At 40.6% G+C, this 23,820-nt stretch overlaps 1 protein-coding gene across 2 annotated transcripts in view; it reads right to left on the reverse strand.

Annotated features, from left to right (window-relative positions):
• lsamp (limbic system associated membrane protein) overlaps positions 1-23,820 on the reverse strand; it is a 147,644-nt gene that overhangs the window by 28,648 nt on the left and 95,176 nt on the right. For both annotated transcript variants that reach the window (XM_057351409.1, XM_057351408.1), the window contains one exon: positions 1,551-1,783. In XM_057351409.1, coding sequence (XP_057207392.1) covers positions 1,551-1,783 — 233 coding nt within the window. The remainder of the gene's footprint in view (positions 1-1,550; positions 1,784-23,820) is intronic.

Consider the following 23,820-nt stretch of genomic DNA (forward strand, 5'->3'; position numbering starts at 1 on the left):
CTCTTAACTATTAGATTCAGGCATAATACATTTTTTTAAATGTGCCACCCTAAGATTTGTACTGGCCCCTTTGTGCCACCCCATAAAAAAAATCCTGGGGGCGCCACTGCCTCACGCAGTCATACTCAACTCAACTAGCGCTGGGCGATATGGCAAAAAAGTAAACTCGATAGTTTTTTTCTATATTGATCGATAACAATATTTATTTCGATATATATTTAATTAAAAAACTGTATTTAAAAGAATCTATTTTAAATACAGTTTATTAACAAAAGTTAACCTTTAACCAGTTAAAATTCAATTAAATTAATGCACTGTTGCAACACAGAGGATATTAGGCCATAAACAACATGTACCAGGTCATTCAGTCTCATTTTGACTCAATTGACTCGTTAAGTAAAGGAGTGTTCATTCAGTACATTCAACCAATGAAAGGGCTCCGTTACTGCGTACATTCGAACGCTATTGGCTCAGCACCTGCGCACATACATAACGCTGCAATAATGTCTTGCTCGAGTAGTGGGATTCATTCAATGCATTCAGTGAACCTTAAAGACATCTCACATAAACTGTAGTACATTTCTTTAATCATGCAAGCATCTTACATACAAGGTTCAATATTTTAATGTGCACACAAACTCACTTCATTACATCTCTGATCTGTACAGGGCAGCGCTGGTTTGTTTCATAAGCACCAGCTCATGTTAGCAGGTATGTTAACGATGGATATAAAAACGTTTGTGCTTGAGTTTCGAAGTAACTCGCTTGCAATTGCGTCTCAAGTTGGTTTTGTTTAACCGGCGATTGCGGAAAAAAATAAGACACTTGATAAACCGCGTGATGACAACTCGAGGTTAGTTTCACCGTTGTTTCCGCTTCCAGTCATGTTTTCCTCCTCATGTTGAGTTTTCTTTGCCAAGTGCAGTATGAAATGGACTTTGTACTTTGACGCGCATGATAAAAGCTGCACGCTGACTGACTGTTGTTGCGTTTATTTCTGCGTTCTGTTAGACTGTAAGATTAATCCATATCGAGTCAAAATGACAATAGCTTATCATCGTTTTTGAAATACATTCTATCGCGATTCGATATGATATCATTTATCGGCACAGCCCTAAACTCAACTCACTTTTATTGTCACATCACCACGTGTGAAAGTCTTGGGTGCGTACTCCATACAGAGTAGAGTGCAGTTGGACAGGCAACTGTAGGACTTTACAGACTTAAGTGACAGTATGTAGTGCAGACGAACAGTGCAAAGACTGTACAAAAAAGACAATATCCATTATACACATATGGACAGTATATACACAAGATGTACACATTAGACGTTGAACATACAGTACACATTATGTATAATGGATCAATATGTGTGTATAGCATCAGTAATGCGAGTCGTTGTGTGTCTGTATTCTCCAGGTTCTACACTACTGAACACTAGTCTGGTACAGCTACCCCGCCCACATCTGAACGCCAGCCAATCAAGACACACAAAGCTGTTGATCTGATCTCTGAGAGGAGTGGACAGCTGTCAATCATGCTCCGCTTACCTTGGACGATGAGATAGACCTGTGATGTTTTGGGTTGTTGTTTGGTTTGGATGGAGCAGGTGTATGGTCCCTCGTCGAACACGTCCACCTTCTGTATCCTCAGACTGTACTCCAGCTGACCCTGAGTCACCAGCTCCACCCGAGGGTCCAGAGACCACTTATCCTCTCCCGCGAAGATGATGTTTGAACGGTTTAACCACGCCACCTTAGACACCTTATCATCCACATAACACCTGTCAGAGAACACGGAGAACATTAGACGTTATTCTGAGGATTATGTGAAAAGGCTTTACTGATACTTTACTGCTATTGAGATGCTGGCACTGGCGACACGAGTCACGATTGAGACTTGAGATCATTTAACATCAACATCTCTCACAGGCCTCCAGATGAACTCTTATTCATGTCAACAAACAACAAGAGACACGATGACCTCACTGTGATGTTTGCAGATTAGACGGGTCGCGTGACATCATCACATCAGGCATTCAGTAAAAGCAGCTGACTGATTTATCAAATGAAGACGATGTGAGGAAGCTGGAAACAGGCTTACAGTCCATGTCCATGACAACCAGCGGCAGAATTCAAGCGCTTTACCAACTCTACGTCATACCCCGCACGACGATATAAAACATCATGTAGACATGTCAGTTTAATACACTTTCATGAAAATGACAGAAATATGAAGCGAGCCCTTATTTACACATGAAAAAATACTGTAGTATACTATACTTATACTATATGGGAAATCGTTCCATACTGTAGTTAGTATATTACAGTCATTATGGTATATTATTATGTTCTGTATTAACTACAGAAAGTTATTATTTACCATAGTAAGGTTAAAACATACTATAGTACTACCGTTTGCCATAAGTGTGCCAAGTAGTTTTTATTCACATTAAACAAAAAAATACCAAATTTGAATAAAACCGCCACAAAAGCACGCATTTCTTGCCACAACAGTCACAAAAAACCCTGACATGTCATTAAAACGGCTTCGACATCAAGACCCAATCCACACACACCACTTACTCTTAATAACTGAAAGAAAACCACAGCGAGTAAAGACGTTTTTCAAGTCCTATGGAAAGGGTTTTTTATGTGACGTGAGGAGAGAGACGCTGACTGATCTCAGACACTTTCCTTCAATTAAACCACTGCGAGAGCGACAGATTCCAGCGCTGTCAGACAGCTGTCTCACTCATGACACTAATGAGATCTGCTGAGGCGCCGAGACACAGATGGACACAGGATCAATGTTCAGTATGTGTGTATCACCGCGTCACAGATCACGTCCAGGCATGAATCTCACGTCCCAGCGGTCAGTCTTACACATGAACGCTCTTTCTCTTGAAAATAGACTCAAGTGAGATTGAAACCCATTGAGACGTGTGCATCACAAACTCCACACACGAGAGAAAACAAACCTAAGCATCTCGTCTGTTAGTGTGTATGAATTAAATCTATATGTGTGTGTGTACAGGACATGAGAGAGAGAGAGAGAGAGAGAGAGAGGAGGTGGACAGTATTGATTACCCATCAGGCATTTCTGCAGTTTCTCACTATGATGCAACATGTCTTCAGTGTTTGTGTCGCTCTGCTCTGGAGGACAAGCATTCATGTCTTGTGTTCTGGGGTTTTACTGCTGGAGGAGCGTCTGAGCGTTAAATCCGGTTTGTATTTGCTAGAGAGAGAGAGAGAGAGAGAGAGAGAGAGAAGCGATGCTGTGTGTTCAATGCATTTCAATGTGGCTGTCAGGTGCAGCGTGAGAAATGCCTTTCATTTGGTCCAGGGTCTCAGCGCATCACTTTTCCCCACGCTCATGAAATGCGATGCCGCAGGTAAAATGACTTAATGTGCGGTGCAGGCTGACGGTTGTGCAGGGGCGGGCGGGTGTTGTCGTAGTGAAGGTGTTATCGCTCTGAATGAATGACGGACGCCCTGCAGACCTGACGCAGAATTAACATACCAGCACGTCTGTAGAAAATCATTTCTGCTGAATGACAGAATAACAACGAGGAGCGCTCGCTGTGTGATTTTACAAATCATTTCCTCTTTTCTCCAGAGACAGACACAGAGAGACAGAGACATGCAGACGGCTTACAACAGTGTCTGTGTCCTGACGTGAGCTGACTTTAAGAGTTCATTACAGCAATCACAGTTACACACCTCATTCTGCACAATCATTTCTGTCTAAAGATGTTTTCATAGAACTCAATCTCTCTCTTGATCATTAAACAAGATTCACAGACGCACACTCCACTCATTTAAACAACTACAATATACCAGTATTGACAATAAAAGTGATATTAATAACTGTGATTATTGTGATATCGTCAAGAACTCATCACCTGTTTAACATTTTGCTTTCAGAGCCACACGGCCGTGTTTTAATGATCTAAGCGCATGGTCTAAAGCGCATGGCGCAGGTGGACGTTTCCGAATGCGCTTTTGCCAGTTTAAGGACGGGAAAACTGTTCATGGTCTTAAAGGGTTGTCCCTATTCTCTTAATGAGTCACGGGTGTGTTTTGGGCAGAACGTGCAGTAAACCAATCAGAGTCTAAGAACCCTAACTAACCCGTTCCCGTAAAGAGGCAGTAGCTCTCGCGGCATGGCGGATTTGCTATTTACACGGCGGAATTTGCAAGAGCAAAGACTGGACGCTTCTCCAAGGTTAAAGCGCACGAGCAGACCACCTACAGGACAAGCCGGATTTTTTATCTTTATGTAAACAATTATAATATTCTACATTGTAATCCATTTATTTTTAATATTTGACATGTTTGTGTGCTACTGTGCGTCCCTCTGTGTGTAATAAGCAGAATGTATGAGCGCTGTGCACCCGGCTATAGGCGCAGTATATTACTAACACGCCCTTTAAATAGTCAAAAACATATTGTGCCATTGACTTTAATTCAATTCTATTTAATTGTGTTAAATTGTGTATAATTGTGTAAGCGATCTAGGAGTATTTTATGGTCTACAGTATGGAACGCAGCACTAAGGTCAAGCAGGACTAGGAGTGAGATGTTACCTTTATCTGATGCTATGAGCAGGTCGTTTGTAATTTTAACGAGTGCAGTTTCAGTACTATGATGCGGTCTAAAACCTGACTGGAATTTTTCGTGTATGTCATTATTTTGTAAGAAAGAGCACAACTGAGTGGACACTACTTTTTCTAGTATTTTAGACAGGTAAGGGAGATTTGAAATCGGTCTATAGTTTCCTAGTTCATTGGGGTCTAAGTTTGGTTTCTTGATAAGAGGCTTAATGACGGCCAGTTTAAAGGCTCCTGGGACATGGCCTAGATTAATTGACGAGTTGATAATGTTATAAATGGGCTCAATTGCAACGGGTAATAACTCTTTTAATAATTTAGTTGGTATGGGGTCTAATAAGCAAGTTGTAGGTTTAGATGTTGCAATAAGTTTAATTAAATCTTCCTGTTTTATAGGTGAAAAACACTGTAGCCTTTCTTTTGGGGCGATGGTTGGTACTAATTTATAGGACAGACTTGGAGGTTGAGTTTTTACTATTTTGTCTCGTATGTTTTCGATTTTCTCTGTAAAAAAATTCATGAAATCATTGCTACCAAGGTGCGGCGGAATACCCAGGTCAGGTGAAGTCTGTTTATTTGTTAGTTTAGCAACTGTACTAAATAAAAACCTTGGATTGTTTTTGTTAGTTTCTATGAGGTTACGGAGGTGCTCGGCCTTTGCTGCTTTTAGTGCCTTTTTATAACAGTTTGCACTCTCTTTCCACGCAATTTTAAAGACCTCTAATTGGGTTTGTTTCCATTTGCGCTCCAGTTTACGTGTTTCTCTTTTAAGGGCGCGAGTGGTGCTATTGTACCATGGTGCTGCGTTTTTCTCATTAATCTTTTTTGACTTCATAGGTGCGACAGCTTCTAATGTATTAGAGAAAATAGTACCCAATTTGCTGGTCATGTCATCGAGCGATTCTGTATTTATTGGTATGGTTATTAAAGGAGTCAGATCTGGCAAGCTCTTTGCGAAACTATCTTTAGTAGTCGAGGTAATTGTTCTACCCTGTCGATAACGAGTTAAACGGCTGATTTCTGCAGTGCGCAGTGTACATGTTATAAGATAGTGATCAGTGACATCGTCGCTTTGAGGTATAATATATATATTGGTTAGATCGGCTCCGTGAGATATAATCAAGTCTAGATAATGATTAAATCGATGAGTGGGTCCATTGATGTGTTGTGTTACTCCAAAAGAGTGTAATAGCTCTGTAAACGCCACTGCTAATGCATCGTTAGCACTATCTACGTGGATATTAAAATCTCAGACAATCAGTACTTTATCAACGTTAACCAATAGGTCCGATGAGAAGTCTGCGAACTCTTTCAGAAAATCAGTGTAGGGACCAGGGGGACTTTAGACCAAGAGAGTTTGTAAACATAGTGGGCTCTATCATACACTCGGTGCAATGCGGTGCCAGGCACAAGCCGCGCAACGCAAGTGTTTTTTGCTAGTTTCAGCCCGACGCAGTTTTCATTTTGCCATCCTGCGTCGCTTTGTTTAAATAGCAAATGCATTTGCGCTCATTTGTGCGCCCATGGGCTTGCTGGTCGGAAAAAAAGGTGTGTTCAGTTGCATTGTTGGTGCGTTGCTATTTTGAGGCAACTGAAATAGACTGCGCCACTGACCGACTGACACCCTCTCAACCTCAATGGACTCACAAAAACACAAAATAAACTCAATTACTCAATTTTTCTTAAAAAAAAAATCTTTTGGGCAAGATAATCATGTAGTGAAACCATAGACAATATAAAACATTGACATAGTGTCCATGACGTCACTCGCAGGTTTGTGAAGAGCTCTTCTGAAGCTCAAAGTGGGCAGAGCCGGTCGTCGCCATCTTGGCAGCGTGTCACCCACGGATAATCGAAAATGGCTGAGGCTAGTAGTGACCATAGATTGTAGAGACAGCAACATCAATGCCTTTTATTATGCAGAATTGTAAGGCTTATTATAATTTAAACGGTTGAGTTATAAAAACATTTACCCCCTCACAGTTGTCATGAAGGACAAAATTAGCTATATAGACCAAAATCATGTTTTGTAGCAGGCTGTAAACAGGTTTTTTCTGCTGTAAAGTTGGGCATTTTAACACGGGGCTCAGTGAGATTCTGCTCTCTTTTGGAGACAGTCTCTAGTGGCCAGTCAATGAATTGCAGTTTAAGTCACTTCCGTGTTGGTTTCACGAGAGAGATCGAAAGGTTGCTGCTTGAGTGACAGTCTGAAATTGTAAAACTCACACACACACACACACACACACACACAGGTTGTTGTTGTGTTGAATCTCACTCACAGCTGACTGTGATATCCAGCACGAGCGCTTCTTTATTCGCCGCTCAACGCTCCAATCATTCTGTTGCTATGGAAACACGCCACTCTATACCGACTAGCAACAATAGGGCATTTTTCTGGGAAGAGCGTGTGTAAATGTTCAGAGAGCTGCAGAACTCTATGGAATGAGTGTCAGTCGAGCAGATGTGCTGCAGATGAAGTGAAGCTCATTTCACAGGCCACAGCTTCACTCCTCTCAGTGATGTACTTCCGAAAAGACTTCAGTCTGACTGCACAGCGACACCTTTAATTGTCAACAGATCACACGCACACACGTACGCACGCGCACACACACACACGCACGCACGCACAAAATGATCTGAGGAGTCTGTGAATGACATCCAGATGCATCAGAAGATAAACATCTGAAGACTTCTGCTTCTCCACACATCACTGACTGATATCGGACTTCTGTTCAACTGAACCAGAACAGTGAGGACAGCTCTTCTCTATCGCTAGGCAACAGCACAGGAAGTAACGTGACATCCCAGTTTCTCATATGCTTCATAAGAACTCATAAGAGTGAAGAGATGAGCTTTAGCTGCACAAGGTTTATTTCTCTCGCTCACTTTTGTTGTGCGACACCTCAGCTGTGCCCTCCTCTGCATGTGTGCGTGTGCAGGCTCCTCAGGACAGCGTGACAGTATAAAGTCTCTGAGTGGAAATAATTGGCACAACTTGAATGCAGCTTCATTTGCAGATTGTGAATTAATGAATTCCATCTGTCCTCCATCTTCTGCAGTTTACACAACACACTTCACACTGTGTGTTTAAGCTCCAGCGCTCCTCCAGATGCCTCTGCATCCATGTTAATGTGCTGTCACACATACACACATGTGCAAATATAAATTATTAACCAAATTAACCAAAAGACTTGAACACGAGAGCTCTGCTCTTCATTAACACTACAGCAGAAAATGTCTTTTCTCATTTCACTTTCACTACAGACATCTGAATCAACTGACAAGAGTTGACAAGAGAGAGAGATGATATGATCCATAGAACATCAAGAGTAAATTCACTCGACCTGTGAGAGCATCACGACAGACACTACAGTAATGATGTGATGATGATGAAAAACACTTTGTGTTGTGTCATTACATGAATGTCTATGAGCTGAAAACACACAAACACTTTTTTAGCAGTTTATTATCACACATCACAAATAACATTGTGCACACGCATGCGCTCGCTCGCTCACGCACACACACACACTTGCCGTGAGGCACTAGAGTTCTTGCCAGGTGGAGCTCACTTTGTACCTGTGATCTTGACAAATAGGATTACTTCAGATTTCCTCTACACTACAGCATGCGCACGCACGTACACACACACACACTTCACACACGCGCACACACACACACATACACGCACGCACGCACGCACACACACACTTACATTTACATTTACATTTAGTCATTTAGCAGACGCTTTTATCCAAAGCCACTTACAGAGAGTTCAGGGAGCAATAAGCGATATGTCATACAGGAGCAATAATGCAATAGGTGCTGATACAAAGTTACTAGTTTCAACAAAAGCCAGAACAATACCTGTTGAGAGAAAGAGAGAGAGTTTTATTTATTTATTTTTTTCATTTGTCTGTCAAGTATTCACAGAAGAGATGGGTTTTAAGTAGTTTTTTGAATGTTGTGAGAGATGTGGTTGACCGGACCGAATTAGGAAGAATGTTCCACCAGGAAGGAGTTGTGAAGCAGAATGAGCGGGAAAGCGATTTACTGACCTTATGGGAAGGCAGTACAAGACGCCGCTGGTTTGCTGAACGCAGGGATCTTGATGGGGTGTAGGAGTGTAGGACAGAGAAACAGGACAGAGAAAGGTTTTGTACAGCCATCTGTCAAACCACAGATCACGTTAATCAATTCAGCAGACCAGACCAGAGCTACAGTCCCACACATCACATCACATCACTCCTGATGATCTGACAGACTAACTATAATCCTGACAACCCCTTCACCACCACATCAGAGCTGACAGATATCAGCAGGTGATTGACAGATGTCCATCAGAGCAGACTGAGCAACATCGATTGTTCAGTCCTTCAGCAAGGTCAACACACACACACACACACACGCACACACACACATCTGGTTTATTATCTCCGTGGGGACAGTCCATAGGCGTAATGTTTTTATACTGTACAAACTGTATATTCTATCCCCTATCCCTAACCCAACCCCTAAACCTAAAGATCATAGAACACTTTTTGCATTTTTAGATTTTCAAAATTTATCATTCTGTACAATTTATAAGCTTTTGTGCCCATGAGGACCTCAATTTTGGTCCCCACAGTGACACGAGTCCCCATGTGTTGGTGTGCATTCAGGTTTAGGTCCCCACTAACATGTAAAAACATGTACACACACAAACACACATCTTAGGTTTCTATACATTGTGGGGACTTTCCATAGGTGTAATGATTTTTGTACGTGACAAACGGTGTATTCTATTGCCTTCCGCTAACCCAACCCCAAAACCTGACTGTCACAGAAAACTTTCTGCATTTTTACATTTTCAAATAATCATCGCGTTCAGTATGTTTTATAATCCATTTGAATTGTGTGTAAGACTTTTACTATCATTGTGGGGACATTTGGACCTTACAATGTATAAAAACAAGAACACTCATCTTTGACATTATGCGTCTGGTGTGATATGAAGCTGAACACCAGCAGCAGATCCACTAATCTTCATCCAGACACACTTCACACAGATGTGATGAGAAACATCTGTTCTTGACAGGTTAAAGCAGCTTCGCACAGGGGTCACTGTGGATTACCGTGGTTACATATGGACTGCGTGACGTTAATGAGTGTTTCTGAACACAACCTGTGTGGACTCACCCGTGACGCAGCATGCACACAGACACAAGACAACAGAGAGACGTGTCGATCGCCGCCCGCCAATTACAGTCAATTCATGAAGAAGCGCTGCTAAATCTCACAGCTGCACTTCTGCTGAGCTTCATAAAAGTCCAGCGGGGCTTGTGAAAGATATTTAACACACCTGTAAAGACAAACACATCCACACTCCGGATGCTGTAAATTGGTTCCAGTGGGAAAACACTCCATTACACACATGACAAAGATGTCTCTACTCACAGCTTTATGAACTCTCTCTCTCTATTCAACGTTAAAACCCACTACAAGAATCTTCATAGACACCAGTGCTTTAAATGATATCCCAGCTAACACAGTCACGTTGTGATGACGTACCTGGACCAGACCATATTTGTTGCACCATATTGACCGAACCAAATAACGTTCCAGTGACGTAACTTTGTGATTCTCATATTCATCGTGATGACGTAGCATTGGACATTACTGGGATGTGGTGATTACCTCCTGAAGACGGAAATGGAACGGACCATATTCATTGCGGAAATGTACCAAATAACGTTTCTGGGACGTGACCAGTACAGTTCAATGGCTTTTTATCAATTTATTTAAACATATTGTCCCTCACATGGAGGATTAAATTAATTTGTGATTTAATCTGTGCATTAAAGATTCAATTTTATGCATAATTTGAATATTGTTCTAGTTAAATATGTATTATACAAAGAATAACGATTAATAAAACTCAACACAGCATTGTACATCAGCATCAGACATTTTATTTAGATACTGAAGTAAATGACATAAATAACCAAAGACATCAACACAATTTAGAGGATTTAAAGCAGATATTTATTGACATCTTTAAGCTTAATATTATATTCTAGTCTTACCATATGAGTTTAGCAGGATGTCTGTTTTTTAGATACAACCATCAAAAGCTTTTTCAGTCACACTCACGTTCATTTAAACGTGCCAAGAAAACCGCTAAAGTAATATATCAAGCTGTGAGGTAAATCATGAAGTTATTGGAGGACGTTTCTGGAACGTTAGCAAAAATTCTAAGAAATGGAACGCTGCCAAGACGTGTTCGCTGGGATATACATTATATCAGAGTAAGTGTCAATGAATCACATGATCATGACTACACATTGAGTGAGAGAGAGAGAGAGAGAGAGAGAGAGAGAGAGAGAGAACGAGACAGAGAGAGAGAGACAGACAGTAGAGAGAGAGAGAGGAAGAGAGAGACAGTCAGGCTTAGAGTGGTTTTGGGGTTAATCATTAAAAGTGCGAGAAAATATGCCCTATGTCTGTCATTACCCTGACCCAACACCTTCAAACATAAACCACAACCATTCAGATACAAAAGAGGGAATTTGCCTTATTTCTCTTCAAGTCAAGTACAGCATGAATGTCAACCTGGAGGATAGGCTTATTTAAAACGAGTGAAGAAAAGACGACTCTTTAAACAGAGTCCCCTCTTCATCAGATGTACAGCATCAGATCAGAGCTCTGTGTGCTTGTCACCACCTGAGAGAGAGAGAGAGAGAGAGAGAGAGAGAGAGCGAGAGAGGGAGAGGGAGAGAGAGAGAGAGACTTTTAACACACCTTTATTTTAAAAACATTATAGTAAACATACTTTCACAATTATTTACAAAAAAAAAAACATATATCCTTTTTTCAAATTACCACATTTGTGTATATCCCCATACAATAACTTTAAATAGAAACCTCATTTAAACGTGTTTAACAGTTACAAAAATTCATTAATATAATTCCAATTCATTATCATCATTCACTGTGCATAAGACATCATTCAAAGCCCAGATTTCAATAAATCCGTCCAAGTTGTTTGTCAATTTAAAATATGCAAATTATGCTTTAATTCTATTTGCTATAAGGGCCTTTAAAACCACCTCAGGACTTGCTTCCCCTTCTCCCTTTAATTTCCTTTCCCGTGTTAACCATATTGCCATCTTTGCCCCTCCTATTACAAAGTTAATTAATGAGATTTTTTTCCTGTGTGATGCAACATATTTTGGTCCAAAGATGAATAATTCATTATTAAACTCTGCCCCCAAATTCCTAACCCACTCTTCTAAAATCTGAAGCAATCCTCTTAACCTTGAACAATTTAAAAACAAATGATCTATTGACTCATCGGTACCACAAAAAGGACATTCTTTCCCTACAATGGGGTCAATGTGTGCCACGTGTCTGTTTGTAGCTATTGCCCAGTGTATAACTCTCCATTGGAGATCCGCAGTGCGTTTCTCAATAGGGAGTTTATACAGTGACCTCCAACAGCCACTAGGGGATGAAACGGGCCCAAACATTCCTGACCACTTTGTCTCTTTGCAGTCTTTGAGTACGTTATAATGTGACACTTTCACAAAAAAATAAGTGCCTTTTTTTGAAGCGGTCTCAAAACCATCAAGCACAGGGGTCCTGAAATTTAGAACGGATCCTTTCACTGGCTCCTCATCTATCGCTGCTGAAATTTCCACAAGCGGAAAAAAACTCTCTCTGTTAGGTTCAGGAACTTCATACTCCTCTGGGCTTTGTCCAAAGACAGAAGGTAAAGCTGAAACAATTCCATCCATTATTCTCTTCATGATCCTTGTAGACTTGACACCTGTCATGTTGCACATTTCTTCTGGACTTTTCCAGTTTGCTCCATTCTTTAAATCAGCAATTCTTGTACAGCCCGCTGTTGCCATTACGTTCTGTATGCTCCTGGACTCCAGTGCCTGTACTTGTATCATCGGATTATTAAAGAGAGGTTCATTCTCCATCCAGAGTCCAATGTTTGAAAAATCTCTCTTAATTTTAAAAGAAGAAGTCCATGCTCTCAAAACAGTTTTGTAGAATGGGGAAACCTCCCTCAAGTCCATGTTAGCCAGTTTAATTAAAAACAGTTGCATATCATACTTAAAATTGTTCATTTTTTTCAACACAGCACACGCTGTATCAGCCCAGCATGGTTCCGCATACAGCAATCTTTGAGCTGCTTGAAGCCTGAACGTCTTTATCCTATTCTCAATGTCAATCAGGCCTTGTCCTCCCTCTTGAATAGGTAGGAAAATTACAGCAGATTTTTTCCAATGCTGTCCATCCCAGAAAAAGTCAATTAACTTTCGTTGTAGCTCTTTATCAACACTTTCTGGGGGTCTATGACATTCATTTTATGCCATAACGCAGAAGCAGCCAGATTATTTGTGACCAATACTCTGCCCCTGTAAGATAGCTGAGGTAGCACCCACGACCATCGAGACAACCGATCACTCATTTTCTCCACCATACCCTCCCAATTTTTTTTCCTAAATTGCTCTGTTCCTAAAAACACTCCCAACATCTTCAGGCCCTCTCTACCCCATTTAAGTCCCCCTGGAAGCACAGGAGGGGTTTTCCCCTGCCAATCTCCTAACAAATATCCCTCGCTTTTTTCCCAGTTTACTCTGGCTGACGAAGCTTTTTCATAAATATTTAAAACATTTGTTAAATTCAAAACATCTGTGTCACTTCTTATAAAAACAGTTATATCATCAGCATAGGCAGAAATAGTAATTGGCCTATTTTCACAGCCATCTATCATAAACCCCTGCAATTTCTCTTTAAGTTTATATATTAAAGGTTCAATGGCCAAAGCGTATAACTCTCCTGATAAAGGACATCCTTGCCTTATACCTCTATGAACTAACACTGGATAGCTTAGCCCACCTCCAACCTTTAACAGTGCAGAAGCTCCAGTGTATAACAGTTTTATCCAAGCAATGAAAATCTCACCAATACCAAATGCATTAAGTGTTTTAAATAAATAAAAATGATCAACCTTATCAAAAGCTTTCTCTTGATCAATTGACAGAAAATCTATATCCTCATTACTAGCAATTGCTAAATCCATTACATCACGCACCAGAAAAAGATTATGTCATGGCTCTGCTTCATTTAGTCATGTTTTTCTTGGTCCTGTAGCAGAGTCATGACAAAGTCTTTGGTTATGTGTGGAGAGAAACATATTATTGTCCTTTTGACAATAATATGCGTTCTCTCCAGTGTCTCGTCATTGGCCCCGCTCCTCTCGTTTCCTTGTTATCTTTCCCTGAGTGTTTGATTACCCACACCTGCCCCGTGTCGTTATCCCTCATTTGTCTTCCCTATATAATACCCTCATGTTTCACTGTCCTGTGTCGGTCATTGCGTGTGCTATGTGCTGTCTTCAGTTGTCTTGTTCTCGTCCAGCGTTAGCGTTATTGCCTGTGCCTGTTCCTGTTGTAGCTGTGTCATCGTCTTAGTAAGTGTTTAGTTTAGTTTAGTTTGTCAAGTGTTTATTCAGTCTAGTGTTTAGTCAGTCTTCGTTCTGTGCTTGTTTATTATTTTCTTGTTGCTGTTTTACCCCATCGCGGGTCCTTGTTTTCTGTTTTGTTGTTTTATAAATAAAGTCTTTTGTGTTAACCCCTTAATCACTGCCTGCCTGCATTTGGGTTCTCCACCACGTATTGCATGACAGATTATCCATTATAGTTCTTTTCGGCACACAATATGTTTGAAAATCATTAATAACATACTCTAAACATTTTTTTAATCTATTTGAAAGACATTTAGCAAGAATTTTGTAATCAGTACACAATAAGGCTACAGGTCTCCAGTTCTTTAACAGACCAAGATCACCTTTTTTAGGTAATAGGGATAAAACCGCTCTTCTACAACTTATTGGCAGTTCCTTTTTTTTAGATGTTCTAAAAACTTCAAGTAAATCCTCTTTTAAAAGAGTCCAAAACTGTTTATAAAACTCAGACGGAAGTTCATCAATGCCAGGAGACCGACCATTGGAAAGTTTCTTTACAGCCTCTGATATTTCATCTACTTCAATATCGGCGTCAAGCCATTGTGTCTCTGATCATCCATGAGCTTTGGCAAATTTCTTAGAAGGTCATCCGTACAATTAGTGTCACAGTCTCTTGATTTGAATAAATCAGTATAAAAATCTCTTGCGTGGTTTCTCATTTCTTTTGGATTAGTTATTAAAGTCCCATCTGGTAGTTTCAAATGTAACATAAGTTTTCTTCCTCCTTCTTTATTCTCCAAATTAAAAAAAAAAGAACTTGGAGCATCTACTTCTTGTATTGAATAATAACGGGTTCTTATCAAAGCTCCTTTTGCTCTTTCATTGAACAGAGATGCCAGAACAGTCTTTTTTCCTTTAATTGTTCTACTTCTTCTGAATTCTCTTCAATAATTCCTTCTTCAATTTCAGTGATTTCTCTCTCAAGTGTTTTAATTGTGTCCTTTACAAGTCTATTTGAGTGAGCTGTATAATTCTGACAAAAAATTCTTATTTGTGCTTTTCCAACATCCCACCATTGCGCTAAATCTTCATAGTCACTTTTTTGTTCTTGCCATCTACACCAAAATAACCCAAACTTCTCACAAAAAACAGAGTCATGTAATAGTTTTAGATTAAAGTACCAATAATAACTACAATGCTGTGACTTTTTTAAACTCATTTCTATCATGCACAAATGGTGATCAGAAAAACCATTTGGACAAATATTAGCTTTTAAAATTCTATTAGAAAATGTTTTACTTATATACACCCTATCCAACCTTGCAGCACTAATATGGTCATGTGAGGCTTTAACCCATGTAAATTGCTTCACTGTTGGATGTTTTACCCTCCAAACATCAAATAAATCAATATTTATTATAATGCTGCTTAACAAAATAGCAGACTGGGGATACGGTTATTCGCTATTTCGGTCTAGTGTAAAATCTGAAGTACAATTCCAGTCACCTCCAAGAACTATACATGCATCACCGTCATTATTTTTTAATTCACTAGATAATTTTTTTTAAAAATCTACTCTTTCTACTCCATTGTTTGGTGAGTAGATATTAATAAAAAGAAACCCCGTTATCTCTGCCTGTACAACCAAAATTCTACCTTTAACTATCTCATAGGAGGATATATTAATCATATTAAGTTATTTTGAAAATAGCTTTGCAACACCTCCACTTAAATTAGAGCCATGGCTTAGAAAAATCTTTCCCTCCCACTACATTTTCCATTCTATTTCATTACTTACATCGCTATGGGTTTCTTGTAAAAAAATAATATCCATATGTTTATTTTTAATCAATTCATTCAAAGCAGCTCTTTTTTATAATTCCTTCCCCCATTGATATTTATTGTCCCCATTTTTATGCTCTCCATAAGAAGTAAAAAAATAGAAAGACAAAACAGCAGAAAAAAACAGGAAGAAGAAAACACCCCTTGTGACTTAATCATTGAATTACTTTTTAACCCATTTTCTTTCTTTTCGTACCTGTCACAATTTTTTTCAGTCTAAATCTTTTCCTTCGGGTCAGTTCTTCCAATCCTACACTCCTCTGTATTTTTACTGCCGACCTCAAGAATCTTTCAACATCAGGAAAAAAAGTCTGAACATCAAAGGTTTTTCCAAAAGTTTTATCAAGGAATTCATTAATTTCTTTCACTGTACATAACTGACCATCACCACTCTGAGAAAAAGTGTCAGACATTCCTGAAAGACTATCATCATCATCATCATCCATCCATCCAGAGAGCGAGAGAGGGAGAGAGAGAGAGCGAGCGAGAGAGAGACAGAGAGAGAGAGAGAGAGTGAGAGAGAGAGAGAGAGAGAGAGAGAGAGAGAGAGAGAGAGAGAGAAAGAGAGAGAGAGACGAGACTGGGGGAGAAGAGACACACATCAGCTGCTGCTTCATTCATCTATCAGCTGCACACCCTCAGAAACAAACTACTGCCTTCATCCGCTACAATCAATGCACATCTACACACTTGACTTTATTACATTCTCATGTTTCTGCCTGAAATCTACTTTTGATATTGAGATTTTATTTAGATATTTGATTTGTTTACTTACATATACTCTATTTTATATCTCATTCTATATTTATGCCTTACTCAGCACCTTAGTTTAAATTTTTTTTTTTAATGTCATGTTTGTACTTAATGTATGTCTTAATGTATGTCTTTTGTTATATGTTCAATGCTTTGGCAATATTGTAAGAACACACAATCATGCCAATAAAGTACCTTGAAAATTGAAATTGAGAGACAGAGAGAGACAGAGAGAGAGAGACAGAGAGAGAGAGAGAGAGAGAGAGACAGTGAGAGAGAGAGAGAGAGAGAGAGAGAGAGAGAGAGAGAGAAACCTGAAACAGCCTCTGGAGGGACGAGAGATAAACAGCTGAACTAACCACTGTCTGATATCAGATGATGTGAGACAGATGATTAGAGCAACCCTGCTACAGACAGACAGACAGATTAGAAGAGATGAATGAAAGGGATTCAAGCAGAATACTTCACAATATACTGATAATAACAGAGATGATGGCGACTTGAGAAGAAACAACCGCAGGAACAGTGAGTTCACACACACACATGCACACACACACACACACACACACACACACACACACACACACACACACACACACACACACACACACACACACACACACACACACACACACACACACACACACACACACACACACACACACACACACACACACACACACACACACACACACACACACACACACACACACACACACACACACACACACACACTTCAATAAAACATAAGCCTCAGACAATCAATAGAGCCGCGGGCCGCCTCAGACGCTGCTGCTACATAAAAGAGAACAGCACGACCTTCTCCAGCTCAGCATCACTCGCTTCCTACTGTCTCACTGCACACTGAAACCTCTGTCTGTCTGTCTGTCTCTCTCGCTCAGAACTGTCTGTCACTGTTGTGCGGTTTGAGGCATCAGTGAAAACACACACACACACAATTTTCTGTCAATGAGATGATCAATAATGCTCTAATTTGGTTCTGTTCGAGGACAAACCATAAACACACAAAGAAAAAAGTTTCATTACTCTGACACACATGTGATGTTTGCTCTTATAAATGCACATGAATGTAATCTTCCCGTGTCAGAGGTGTGTTTACAGTCATGACTGTGTGTGACTGTGAGAGCAGCTGAGAATATCGTTGGTGTCTCTCTCCTCCCTCCAGGACATTTATGGAACCCGTCTCACCCGCAAAGCCCTCTGTATCGCAGGTGATCCCACCCACCCGACACACAGCTTCTTCAGACTGCTGCCACCAGGCAGTCAGGAAGCTAAACTCCTGCCCCCCTCCCCTCTCTTGCCCCGTGCACCACTGAACTCTGACCTCGTCCGCGGGTCCTCCCCCCACAACACACACTGACCCGCACTAGTCACTTTATGGAGCATTGGACTGCTCACTACCTCGTTCAGCATCGGTCTGCCCCTCTTCAACGACCTCTTCTGACAGGTTAAACAAAGCCTGCGCTCTTCGTCACTTTAAACAGACTGATAAGCTCTTTGCACTACCTCACATCTGCACTGTTGTATATTTCACTGGTTTCACTCTATCTGCCATGACCTATCTTCTTTTTCTTTTCTTTTTTAATATTCCTGCATTGTATTATATATATATATAATAATCTGTATTTTTCTGTGTCTTTTTTATATATTTTTATTCTGTGTAGTGTTATTTGTATGCACCATGGGTCTGAGAGTAACGCAATTTCAATCCTCTATATGTATGTACTGTACATGTGGCAGAATTGACAATTAAGCAGACTCTGACTTTTGACTCGACTTGACATTTACATTTAGTCATTTAGCAGAAGCAATTGGAACAACATAAGAACAACAAAAAGCATAAGTGCAGTAAAACTGGTCTCATATAGCCTACCACAGTGTACAAAGCTAAGGTTTTATAGATTTATTTTTTGATAGAAAGAGTAGAAAAGAGATAGAAGTTTCCAAATGACAGAGCCTAGGGATGTCATGTATACAGAAAAGAGCAACGGTCCAAGCACTGAGCCCTGAGGCACCCCTGTATCGAGATGTTGGGACTCAGAGACCTCTCCTCTCTAAATGACGTACCTGAGAGGAAAGACTTGACGGCTGGGGATTTTTCTTGTGAGAAATATTATTGTGATGAATAACACTTCCAGAACAGTTTATTTAAAGCAAGACATTCAAACTCTGACATAAATAAACACTGACCAAAGATAAAAGTAAACCCACACTGACAAAAGCAAACACGTGTGTGTGTTTTATGGGGTTGTGTGTGTAGGCAGTCGTTAGACAGACAGAGCTGCTGCTGTTATTGATGTGTGAGGGATAAGATCTCTGTCTCCAGGGAGCAATAAGCAATGAAGTTATTTCTAATTGAAATTTCACAGAGGAACAGCAGTCTCCCGCGGGGCCACACACACACACGCACACATGCGTGCGCACACACACGCACGCACGCACGCACGCACGCACGCACGCACACACACACACACACACACACACACACACACACACACACACACACACAGGAGAAGATCCTTCAGTTAATCAATAGGAGCTAATATCATATCACATGGAGAGGCCACATGAGAACACACAAAGCAGTCTCTCTCTCTCTGGTGTCTGTGGTGTGCTGCTGTGCATACTGAGAGTGCAGACGCTTGTTTGGCAGCATTGACCGGACTAAACATTCTTTAACCCTGCAGCGATCTGCCCCTCTGCGGCCATTAGAGCGAGAGTACAGATCAACCAAAAGCAGCTCCTGAAGAAACACCAGCACGACTGCGTCTCTCTCTCACCATTAAACACAACAGAGCTAAAACTACTGCAGAAACACAAACACATCTTATCCGAACATCTGATGGTTCTGTTCCTCACGTTTAACTGAAAGATGACGAAGGTCGGGTCAGCAGGTCATCTTTGTGTCATTACACATCGACCGTGACTGAGCTCAAGCGCTCGTGAGTGAACACACGCGTCTCATAAACACTGATTCATCAGGTCCAGAGGCGGTATACTGAACATGTGTGTGTGATCTGATCTCCTAAACATCTGTACCACCAATCACAGACAGTCCTGTTATGACATCATCACATTTCATTTCACCTCCACGCATGACATCATGAGAACAATCGATAAAGAAGGCAGATGACATCACAGTGTCTGACTCTTCACAGCAGCAGTGGAGGATGTATGGCTGCTAATGCTTAGGTTTCTCTGCAGGTGTGTGACGGCCTGTCCTGACGTGAAGGGGATGATGGGAAAACGACCTCATGCCTAAACATCCTCAAAACTGAGAGAGATGACCACGTGATGACAAATACAACACTGATTGAGAAATGAAAGTACAGTGAATACACTCACAAATGTGTGTTTGATCAGCACGAGCGCTGGGAATCAAGCTCAAGACTCTACATGCATATCACAGGTCCATTTGCTGTTTAAAGAGAACCTGAAGTGAGATGAGATGTCCGCGCTCACAGATCAGAACACATTCAATCATTCATCACACCTGATCTGAAATGAAAGACACCCGACACACATTTCCCTTCTGTTCTTCCCATTCACTGTAATGCAATTGATGATAGAACTGTAGTCTTTTACAGGGCCGCTGTGGTGTTATTATAATAATATATATTTAAACTGATGTTAATGTCATCTTAACACATTATAATTACTGCGTCTTTAAACAGCGTTCATTCAGTGTGGCCCTGATACGTTCAACAGTCAAGATGAATTTATTACAACAGCAAATTCACAATAACACACGCACACATGCATGCACGCACGCATGCACGCACGCACGCACACACACACACACACACACACACACACACATTCTGTATGATTTATAAGCTTGTTTCCTCATGGGTACCAAAAAATGTCCCCACAAGGACAAGGGTTTTGGATATTGCCATCTTTGTGGGGACATTTTGTCCCCATACCGTAGGGTTTACCCTTCCCACGCACACACACAGGTCCAGCTTTGGCTGAAGGATTCTCAAAGGCTTTCCTGTGACTCAGATTCTTCTGCTGATGTGGCTCGTTTTCTCCTCTGGTTTTCTAATGAGATTCAGTCTGCAGGTGACTGTGAAATCACAGCAGAACAATGAAGTGTGAGAAATCAAAGCACATCTACAGTAGATGAAGAACTGAACCCCTGAAACACATCACGTGTGTTCGTGTTGGGCCTCATCATGTGAAGCATCGCTGCTTTCTGTTCTGCGCTTCATTATTTGTCAGTTCATTTATTGATTTGGTCGGGCTCTCTGAATTCATGCTTTTCTGAGCTCCTGACAAACCGGCCGCTTTAAACACATATGACAAAAGAACACATCCAATTTTTGAGACACAGACAGACAGCAGAAGAACAAGTGATTGGAGCAATTCTGATGGAAACCCGTCCGGATCTGACCATCACTCCATTTGCTCTTCTGCTGAATGAACGAAAGTTAGATCTCCATAGAGAATGTGTCAGAGATCAACACTCTCATCTCTATGACCATCCTGACATGAAGGGTTAATGAGACAGATGTCATCAGAGATCTGATCCATCATTTCTGTGTGTGTAAACGTGCGGGTTTGATCTGAAACTATCATTGTTTTGAGAGGTGATGTCATCATTGACAGATTGTTAAAATAACGTGTGGAGTAAAGCTCATGTGGATCTCTGACGGGTCGACTCTTGGTTTTGTCCTTGTGAAGTCTTTGAGAAGAGACGGCTGATTTGCTAAAAGCTTTCTTAATGGACTCTCTTTTATGAGAGATGTTAATGCAGTCAAAGACTGATGCTCATTTTACATTTCAGAAAGAAAAGGTGAAGCACACACTCACCTGCTCCAATGATGCTACATTTCATATTACACACACACACACACACACACACACACACACACACACACACACACACACACACACACACACACACACACACACACTTCATTGAAGCAGCACAGCACAAATTTAAAAGACGTGATGTTTGGAATTAATAGCGAAGGTTTGTTGAACTGTTATGCTGGGCTGGATTTCATGGCGGAAGAAAGTAGTTCCCCAGTGGCTTTAAAAGCAGAGGGTTATAAAGTCACTCCGATGTTGTTTCTGTCTCACAGCCATGCTGATATAGAGCACTATCACACTCCTACTGGAGCCATATTACATTAATGATGAAAATGATGCGTGTCTGATGCTAGAGACTGAAATATCATCATCATCAGGAGATCTATCAATGAATCAGCTTTATTCTTTAAACATACAACACACAAGTAAAGACAAACACAGTAAATAATCTCCACCAGTCTTTAGAAAACACCTCGTAAAAACAATGCTTAGTACTATGTGTTTGCTCAATCTGTGATCAGAAGATGAACCACAGATGCTTCAGTTAAAATCACATGACATCCAGAGATCTAAAACTTTTTCAAAGTAAATCAGACAGCAGATGATCAAACACAAACGCATGTTGGGTTTCCATGTTTTATGGGGACATTCCATAGACACAATGGTGTTTATACTGTACAAACTGTATATCATATTCCCTCCCCCTAACCCTAACAATCACACACAACTGTCTGCTCTTTTACATTTTCACAAAAGTTCATTCTGTATGATTTATAAGCTTGTTTCCTCATGGGGACCAAAAAATGTCCCCACAAGGACAAGGGTTTTGGATATTGCCATCTTTGTGGGGACATTTTGTCCCCATACCGTAGGGTTTACCCTTCACACACACACGCACACACACTCACACATGTCTGGTTTATTATCTCTGTGGGGACAGTCCATAGGCGTAATGTTTTTTATACTGTACAAACTGTATATTTTATCCCCTATCCCTAACCCTATCCCTAAACCTAAAGATCATAGAACACTTTTTGCATTTTTAGATTTTTAAAAAATATTGTTCTGTACAATTTATAAGCTTTTGTGCCCATGAGGACCTCAATTTTGGTCCCCACAGTGACACGAGTCCCCATGAGTTGGTGTGTATTCAGGTTTAGGTCCCCACCGGGACATACAAACATGAACACACACACACACGCACACACACACAGGTTTTTGTACAGCAAGCCTTCATTAAGTGTGCCTTGGGTTCAGAGTGTCAACCAATCAGAGAGTGTTAATGGTATAATAATGGGCCAGAGCTCAGCATGTGATTGGCTGGTGTGCAGTGAAGCAGGACGACTCACTGACCGTGTTTAATGAAACAGGAAGGATTGAATTGATTAGCACTGAACTCACCGCACACACGTGTGTGTGTGTGTGTGATGTTGTCATGATGTCATCGTGTATGTTAAAAGACTGGAAATCAGTGGGTGTGTGTTATCACAGGTCTGCTCTTATTGGTCAGCTGAACTTCTCACATCTAGATGAATCATTTCTTTAACAGATCCTTTTATTCACAGTGACTTGTGTTTCTGCCATCAGTTCAGGTCAATCAAAAAACACAACACCTGAATGTTAAAGGGAAAAATCTGTTATCATTTACTCACGCCCATGTCATTTCATACCTGTATAAATTGATGAACACAGAGAAAGATATTTGGAAGAATGTTAGCAATTTTCACTTCTGGGACATCATTGACTGCCATAGTAGGACCAATTACATGGTAGTCAAAGGTGCTCCAGAACAGTTTGTTTTCCTATATTCTTCAAAAGATCTCATTTTGTGTTCAATTCAATATTTTTTCCTACTATGGTAGTAGATGATGTCCCAAAACTGAAAACTGCCAACATTCGTCCAAATGTCTTTCTTGAACAGAAATGTCTAAAGGTTTGAAACAAGCTAAGGGTGAGTGAATGATGACAGAATTTTCATTTTTGGGTGAACTGTCCCTTTAAACTAACAGAAGAATTTACTGAAACACAATCACAAGTTGTTCACTGTTAAGAGCAGAAACACGCACTGACCACTCGAATGAAACTATACAAGACAACATCACAACATCTATCCCACACTTAAGCTGTGTGTGTGTGTGTGTGTGTGTGTGTGTGTGTGTGTGTGTGCGTGTTCGTGCTTGCAGGTTCTAACTCTAATGGATATGAAATGTTTGAGTCACACACACACACGCACACGCACACGCACACACACACACGCACGCACACAGTAGTAGTGACACTGAATCTACAGTAAAATGACTATAAATGCACACTG

The sequence above is a fragment of the Triplophysa rosa genome, linkage group LG14 (genome assembly GCF_024868665.1).
Source record: "Triplophysa rosa linkage group LG14, Trosa_1v2, whole genome shotgun sequence".
NCBI classification, from domain to species: domain Eukaryota; kingdom Metazoa; phylum Chordata; class Actinopteri; order Cypriniformes; family Nemacheilidae; genus Triplophysa; species Triplophysa rosa.